The 8,614-nt window shown below is 39.8% G+C and overlaps 1 protein-coding gene across 1 annotated transcript; it reads left to right on the plus strand.

Annotated features, from left to right (window-relative positions):
• The first annotated feature begins 6,549 nt into the window (after window positions 1-6,549).
• On the plus strand, window positions 6,550-7,985 carry LOC122778722 (zinc finger protein 239-like). Its single transcript, XM_044040813.1, has one exon. It carries the CDS (start codon window positions 6,611-6,613, stop codon window positions 7,511-7,513), a length of 903 nt encoding a protein of 300 aa, XP_043896748.1. The 5' UTR covers window positions 6,550-6,610; the 3' UTR covers window positions 7,514-7,985.
• The last annotated feature ends 629 nt before the right edge of the window (window positions 7,986-8,614 follow it).

Raw genomic sequence — 8,614 nt, forward strand, 5'->3', positions numbered from 1 at the left:
AGAGGAAGCATATATAAGGTAAAAAGTATAGGCCCAAGCACTGAGCCTTGTGGAACTCCACAATTGTGTTTGTAATGAGGCTTTATCATTGATATGAACAAACTGGAATCTATCAGATAAGTTTGATTTAAACCAGCAGAGGGCAGCACCTGTGATACCAAGAGTCTGCTCCAATCTCTGCAGTAGAATATTATGATGAATGGTGTCAAATGCAGCACTAAGATCTAACAGGACAAGTAAAGAAACTAGACCATTATCTGAGGCCAAGAGAAGAACAGTAGACTGAAATACATGGAACAGTAGAAGTTAAATGTAAAGTGTTGACTGCAGAGGAAATAAGCAGATGCTTAAACACTGTCTTATAGATGTTTACCAACAGGGACAAAATATAAACTTTAGATGTTTAGCTTTGCACAGTGAACATTCACAGTGTAACCTTCAACCACCTTGGAGAACTTTGTCTTGAACAATGACACAATGGTTAAGTATGTAGTATGGAATTTCATAATTTTCTCAACTTTGAAAAGTTAGGTCACATGAGTCCATGGAGCTCACATGTTCCACCTGCTGGACTATAACGGCAATTTAAACGAAGGGTTTGGTAGGTTGACCAAATTTAGTTCAACTCCATCTGAATTTGAGTAAGGAGTTGACTGAATTAACCTTTTTTAATAGGTTCCATTTTGCAGTTGTTATAAATTTACCAATAACTTTCCAATCTTAAGCTAGCTTCCTTCTAAATGTACTTCAATGTCAATTGTAATCTATTCCTTTGTGTCTTTAGAGCTTCCACAGCAGCATGTCCGTAAAGAGGAGGAGGTTCTCACTGAGCAGCAGCTCTGTAACCAGGAGAGGAACTTCAGTCTGGACCAAGAGAAACCAGAGTCAGTACAGATTAAAGAGGAGCAGGCGGAAATCTGCACCAGTCATGAGGGAGAACAGCTTGAAGTGAAGCAAGAGACTGATACGTTATTGTTGACTCCTGAAAATGAGGAAAGTGACCACATGGAACCAGGAAGAAATCTTCATCACAGACTCTTTATGAAGTGGGGCCCTGTAGTCAGGTTACAGAGGACAGGTATGTACAGCCAGGATGTGGCTTCTGTTTTACTTTGATCTTCCTCAAATCAAATGTGTTTGTTTTTCACCATGATTAGATATGATTAAGAAAGGAATGAAAGATCCACCCATTATCTCAGCTGACATAGGGCAGTAGGCAGTAGTTTGCCAGTCCATCGCAGGGCCACACACGGAGACAAACAACCATTCACTCTCACATTCATACCTATTGTCAATTTAGAGTCACCAAATTAGCTCATCCCCGTATTGCATGCACAACATCCATGTGGACGTACATTAGTCCGATTGTTGATCTAATTCATCTTCAAAATATAAACTTGGCTCTTTTTTTTTTAAACTTAATTTAGACACAGAACTCCCTTTTTTTTTTTTGAAATTATCTTTTTATTCAGAAAGGCAAGTTTCCATCACATACAAAAAATACAGCTATAGTCATTCAAGGTCAAAGGAAAGGATGGATTCAGAAAATCCTGATGATTTTGTCCATATTGCCCTTCTGGAATTTACTTTTACGGACCACTACTTATCTAATTGAGAACAATAAACTTACAAAACAAAACTGGGGAGCGCACCATCTCAAAGAAACAAAACATCACTTAAAAAAAGGTCAATTTCACACAAAGCACAAATACAGTCAAATGAAATCAGATCTGATTGGTTTCACATACTCAGTCCATTTGGACCACATCTTATAAAATTTGTCTTTTTCAACTTTGAGAGAAAAAGAGATCTTCTCCATAATATAAATCCCATAGACAATTTCAATCCAATCATCAATGGTGGGTGGTTCTACTTTTAACCATTTCCTCGTAACGGATTTCTTACTGGCTGCCAACAGTATAGCCAACAATTTTTTGTCTCTGTTGTTCCATGTTTCCAACAACAGATCGCCCAAATACATAGTTTCACATTTAAATGGGATATTTACATTAAATACATTTTTAATATGTTTGTGGATCTCTACCCAGTAAGATCTTATAACCTGACAGTCCCAAAAAATATGAAAATGATTAGCTCCATTCGACCCACAGTGTCTCCAACAAGCGCCCCCATTGCCCTGATGTCTTCTCTGAATAGGTGTAATAAAAAATCTTGTGGTGTTTTTCCAGCAGAACTCCCGCCACGTGTTTGACCCAGTTGAGACCCATTGTAACTGGCATATATTCTCCCAGCTCTCCTGTGTGATCGTTACTTTAACTTCTTTTTCCCATTTCTTTTTAATGTAATCTGTATTCTCCTGTTTAGCTAATTGTATGGCATTATATAACTTGGAGATAATTTTGTTGCCTGATCTGGGTTTAGTTAATGATAAAAATACCTCCATGAGCCCTGACTCACCTCTTCCCAACACCTCTTTAAGATTTTTGTTAAAATAATGTCTCACTTGTAGATATCTAAAGAAATCATCCCTTCCTAGTCCATGATCCTTCTGTAGGTCTTCAAAACTCCGAAATGTCCCTTTGTGGACAAATGAATAATAGGTAGTTAAACCTTTTGAGATCCATATCTTAAATCTGGCATCAATTCTATTTGGTGCAAAGTCTGAATCATAGGCACACCACCTCATCATTTTAGATGCTTCTCCCAATCTACACATTTTTACTATTTCCTGCCAGGGTTTCAGAAAGCTGCCAGTTATAGAGTCTTCTGGAATTTCCTGTTCTACTTGTAGTCTGTTATCACATAGTAGGGCTGTTATTGGGATTCCCTTTATTACCGTGCCTTCTATTTCCTTCCATGCTGCAGAGTATGTTGGTGAACACAGACAAACTAAAGGTCTCATTTGGGCTGCAAGATAATATTCCTGTAGTTTCAGTGATTTTCCACCCACCTCATAGTATTGTTGCTTTGTAAAGAGAAGCTTTTTTTGAATTTCCTGAGTAATTATCTCATCTATTTCCTTTTTTAGTTTTTTAATCTTACATTTGTCGTCAGTTTTGAGAAACTTTTTATGTTCTTTCTGTAATCTCTTCAAGTCCTCTTCTAAGTTTTTAAGTTTTTGTTCCTTAATTTTCTTCTCATATGAGCAGATGGCTATTATTTTACCCCTAATCACCGCTTTTAAAGCATCCCAGAGGATAGGTGGAGTCACTTCATCATTATCGTTATTCTCCAAATACAACTGAATTTCACCTATCAACTTATCCTTAATAATTGGGTTATTCAGAATGTTTGAGTTCAGTCTCCAGAGAGTGGACTTCTTATTATTATTATTCAGATGGAGTGACATATAAACGGGACCATGGTCCGAAATGGTACTGGGTCCTATTTCACAATTATCCACCATAAAAATATCTCCTTTAAGCATGAAAAAGTAATCGATTCGTGAGTAGACGTTGTGAGTGTGTGAGTAATGGGAATAGTCTCGGCTTGTCGGGTTTAACTCTCTCCATACGTCCACAATCCCCACTTCATGCAACCAAGTGTTTAATCTTCTGCTATTGGCGTTTGCGTCAGATTTCCCGTGTGATGAGTCAACTTTCGGATTTAATCGGATGTTAAAATCTCCTCCACATGAAAATCCCTTGACTTTTTGTTGTCATTAGATCAACTATATGATTGTAAAAAAACCAGCCACTACCCAGAGGAACATACACGTTAAGGAGACTTATCACTATTCCTTCTATTTTACCTATAACCATAACAAATCTGCCTTCATTATCTTTGAGTTCTGATATGTGTTCGTAGTTTACAGCACTAGATATCAGAGTCGCCACCCCTCTCCGCTTCCCCGACCCATGGGAAGAAAAGAAAACATGTTTAAATCCTGATTTATTCAATTTAGCATGTTCAGAGTCATTGAGGTGTGACTCCTGTAAGAAAGCCACTTGAATTTTATCTTTCTTTAATTTTGAAAAGATCTTCCCTCTCTTAACTGGATTGAGTACTCCATTTATATTAAATGATGCTATTTTTAAAGACCTGTTTTGCATCTATGCGATTCCCCCATCATCTCACTGAAAAACCTGGTGCGCTTCCCCCTCCCTGCAAGAACCGGCAGGGAATGAACAACTAACATATTGATAAACATCCCACTAAACACAATTTGTCCGTGTGACTCCCTATATAGGGGTCTATTAACCTGACCCTGTTGAGCCTTCCAAGGTAGCTCGAAGGGAAAAGTCTCCCTCCTCAGTCCGGAGGAAGAGGCCCTTACCTGCGACAGTCGCATACAGGAAAAAAGAAGAGAGAAAAAACGGAAAACAAAAAATCCAAGGACCCCGAAAGAGCCAGTCTATTCAATAGTGGATCTCCACCAATTTCATAGTTGACTCCGCCGTCCTCGAACTGTGGGTTAAATCCTTTATGTCCCGGAGGGGGCCGGTGATGGTCTTCTGAAGGCTCGACGCTTTTCCTTGTAGTTAGAATCCCGCCCGGTTGTGCCCTTCATCGCTCGCCTGTCCACTCTCCTCCAGGACAGTCGTTGCACCTGCTCAATAAGCGTCTCCGGAGGTCTGGTGGTTGTCACGGTGTAGCCTCTTCTTAGCAGGTCCTCTGATGCCTCCTCTATAGTATCGTAGGTTCTGGTTCCGTCGTCATGTCTCACACGCAGCCTGGCAGGGAAGAGAGTCTGGAACTGAACTTTGTTTTCCTTCAACACTTTGCGTATCTCTGTATATTCTCTCCGTTTTTTAAGTATTAGAGGTGGATAGTCGTGGTCCAGGTTTATGTGGTTTTCTTGCCAGGTGAACCCCTTCTTTTGCCATGCTTCGCGTAGTAATGTTTCCTTGGTTTTAAAACTTAAAAACGTAATTCTGATGGAGCGTGGCGGCGCATCCACCGGTGGCTGCGGTCCCACGGACCGATGAGCCCTTTCAATCTGCAGGTCGGCATGTCTTCAGTTAGTTCGACACCCTCACGGAGTAAATTTTCCACAAATGAGACCATCGATGCTGATTCCTTCTCGGACCCCTCCGGCACCCCGTATATCCTTATGTTCTCGCGTCTGGAGCGACTTTCCAGATCCAGCAGCTTGTCCTCCAGCTTGGTGTGCAGCTTTAGCATAGCCGTGATAACTTCCTCTGTATTTTGTATCCTCTCTTCTGCTTTCTCAATTCGCCCTTCCGCTTCGTCCAGTCTGGTATTCACCTTCCCAATTTCTTCTTTTATTGTCTCCAATTGTACTTTATTCTCTTGGCGAAACCCTCTTAGTTCACTGAGAATCAGTTCCAAGTCGGCCATTTCTCCGTACCTCACCGCGTTATTTTCCAGTTTAAGCCTATTCGCTGCTAATGTTGCTACGTCCCGACTTTCTCACCCACCTGTCTTCGGACGTCGTTTATTTCTTGGTTAGTGGAGTTATGGATTATATCCCCTGTCTTATCGTTGTTTTCGTGGAATGATTTATATCGTTTGTATGGGGAATTTCTCTAATTACTCTGACTCAATCGGGAGCTCTCTCACTATGCGGCCATCTTGATGATGTTCCCACCGGATGTCAGAACTCCCTTTTTAACAGCAAGAAATCTTTGGCGGAGCCAGACAATACAAAATACAAGTATGTGTCTTGGCCGGTTGGTGTGTAAGGAAAAATGGTGGACACAAGAGGGGTGGAGGACAGAGAGGAAGGAGAAGCACAAACAGAAGAGAGAGAGAGAGAGAGAGACCAGGAGCAGATATAGTCATAAATTTAGAACGAACAGTTCTGAATTGGTTTTGACATGTTTTTTTTTTCAAGCAGCACTACAATGTCAAGCAACAGCAGCAGAGATTGTTGATAAAAATGTATACTGATATCAACTTTGAATATTGCATTAAAGTAATGACAATAATAATCGGTGTGAGCACAAATGGGCAACAATTCTACTACTGGGCCACGAACATGACTAAAATGATATTTTTGTCTAAGTCAATTTATAGTGTTGGTGGCTGTATTATTTGTCGCCAAATGTGTACGGTTTTCGGTGGAAAAGAGGTTTTATTAATGATTGTTAGTTTCTCCCCCTCAAGGTGTGGTGGTGCTTGTAGTTTGTTTTTCTTGTCAGTTATTTTCCTGTGGCTTGTTTCTCCCTAGAGTGGCGTCGCTTTGGTGGTTATCCATCATTATTCCATCAGTGGAATTTAGTTTTTGACCGGTGTTCTCAGTTTGGGTTAACAGTTTCCTTTTTCCTGGGAAATATTTTGTTTTGTTTTCCTCCCCTCATCCCCTGGTTAATATACAAATAGAAACAAACTACTTCTTTACTGCTTGTGACAATAATAAAAACATAGGAACTGAGTCTGGATCCTGAAAGATTAAGGTGAGAGCGAAAGAGAGAGAGGACAGAAAGGAAAGACACACTGATCTATTAAGACCTATTTGAAGCAATTTACTCCATTTTATGTTGTGATTGTTTTATCTTTGTATTGTTGTCAGCAATGTTGCAACATCACTGTGTCTTTGTCTGTAGAGCTTCCACAGCAGCATGTCCCTGAAGAGGAGGAGGTTCTCACTGAGCAGCAGCTCTGGAACCAAGAGAGGAACTCCAGTCTGGACCAAGAGGAACCAGAGATACTACAGAGTACAGAGGAGCAGGAGGTTGATACATTAATGTTGACTCCTGTTAAAGAGGAAAGTGACCACATGGAACCAGAACCAGACAGTGACCACCAGCTCCTCTCTCACAGCTCTCCTGTAGCTCAGAGTCAAGATCAGACAGGAAGTCACCATGTTGACTCTTTGTCTAATAGTCATGCAGAGTCAAGGCCATGCATTACCAAAGTAGAAAACTGTGACACTTCAAAGATAGAGTCTGAAACTTACACAGGTAAAAAGTCTTTAAAATGTGACACTTGTGGAAAAAGGTTTGTTTATAAGTCTCGACTGATTATACACATGAAAGTCCACGCAGGAGAGAAACCATTTTCTTGCACAACATGTGGAGCGCGTTTTATTTCGCGTAAGGACTTGATAGTCCATGAAAGAATTCACTACGGTGAAAGGCCATATTCCTGTAAAACATGTGGAAGGAGTTTTGCTCTCAAGCAGAGTTTGACAGGCCATGAAAGAATTCACTCTGGTGAGAAGCCCTATTCCTGTAAAACATGTGGAAAGGATTTTGCTCTAAGCCAGAATTTGGCAGTCCATGAAAGAATTCACTCTGGTGAGAGGCCATATTCCTGTAAAATATGTGGAAAGCGTTTTATTCAAAGCCAGAGTTTGACAGTCCATGAAAGAATTCACTCTGGTGAGAAGCCATATTCCTGTAAAATATGTGGAAAGCGTTTTCTTAGAAGTTCGCATGTGATAATACATGAAAGAATTCACTCTGGTGAGAAGCCCTATTTCTGTAAAACATGTGGAAAGAGTTTTACTCAAAGGCAGGATTTGATAAGACATGAAAGAATTCACTCTGGTGAGAAGCCATATTCCTGTAAAACATGTGGAAAGGGTTATAGTCGAAAATTGTGTTTGACAATCCATGAAAGAACTCACTCAGGCAAGAAGCCATAAACCTGTACAACGCGTTCAGTCAAGGTTTGTCTTTGGTAGAACATAAAAAAAACCTAATTTAAGTCAGAAGCCATGTTTCTGTAAAACGTGGTAAGTGCTTTATTTGAAAGGAGAATTTGCCAATCCATATAAAACCACACAGAAGTGAAGCCTTTCTCCTGTGAAACATGTGGAAAGGATTCTTGATATAAGTTCAGTTTGATAGAACATGAAAGAATTCAGGCAGTTCATCCATCTTAAGTCTTTTACGTTCCAGCATCATTTCCTCCCCCTTGGCCTCTGTAACGTGAAAATAATTTATACTTCCATGGTTACCTAGGTGGCACCCAGGTTTAGTTTTCCAGTAAACCCTACTCTACCCTCCCACCCTGTTCCCTCTCCAATTTCCCAGTGTCCATATAATCAACAAAACCCCCTCTGTGAAATAATTTTTTTTTGGGCTTTTTATGGCCTTTAGGGAGGTTTTACAAATGTGAAACTCCATGAATTTAAAATATAGAATATAAAGATCTATACATTCCTGGAGGTGTGCATGTCCCGTGCACACTTTTACAGGATTCTCTTATACTATTGTTGTCAATGTGAAAATTGCTTTTTGGGCCGCATGAGTATTTTTTGTTGCAGTACCATGAATGGCCACCATGACAAAATGATCTTCAAGGCAAAGCGGGCGGTGCTCTATCCAGTGCTGATAATACATCCATGCTCATGCTGAGGAGGTGGGAACTAGCTGGGTTCATAGTTCACACACTGAGTTTTTCCTTAACTGTCAGTCACTTTTGGACATATGGAAGCTGGATGTTGTCAATATATCAACATAATGTTTAATTATATCAACAAGCTTTGTTAAATATCTATGTGAAATAGTTGAGAAAATTGTTCAAACCCCATACAATTTTTATTAGTCATGTTTGTCCCAATTTTATGCCCGTTTTTATTTCCTGTTAGTTTGTCGATGAATATCTTATTTTATACTGAGTGTGTTTTTCTACTTTTCAAGTATCACTCATTGAAATGGGAAGTTTTTTATATCTTGTGTTTCATTCCTTTTGTACCCTTCTCTCATTGTATTCATCGTTTTTATTGTTTGGTAAAAAAATA

This window comes from Solea senegalensis, linkage group LG12 (assembly GCF_019176455.1).
Source record: "Solea senegalensis isolate Sse05_10M linkage group LG12, IFAPA_SoseM_1, whole genome shotgun sequence".
NCBI lineage: Eukaryota > Metazoa > Chordata > Actinopteri > Pleuronectiformes > Soleidae > Solea > Solea senegalensis.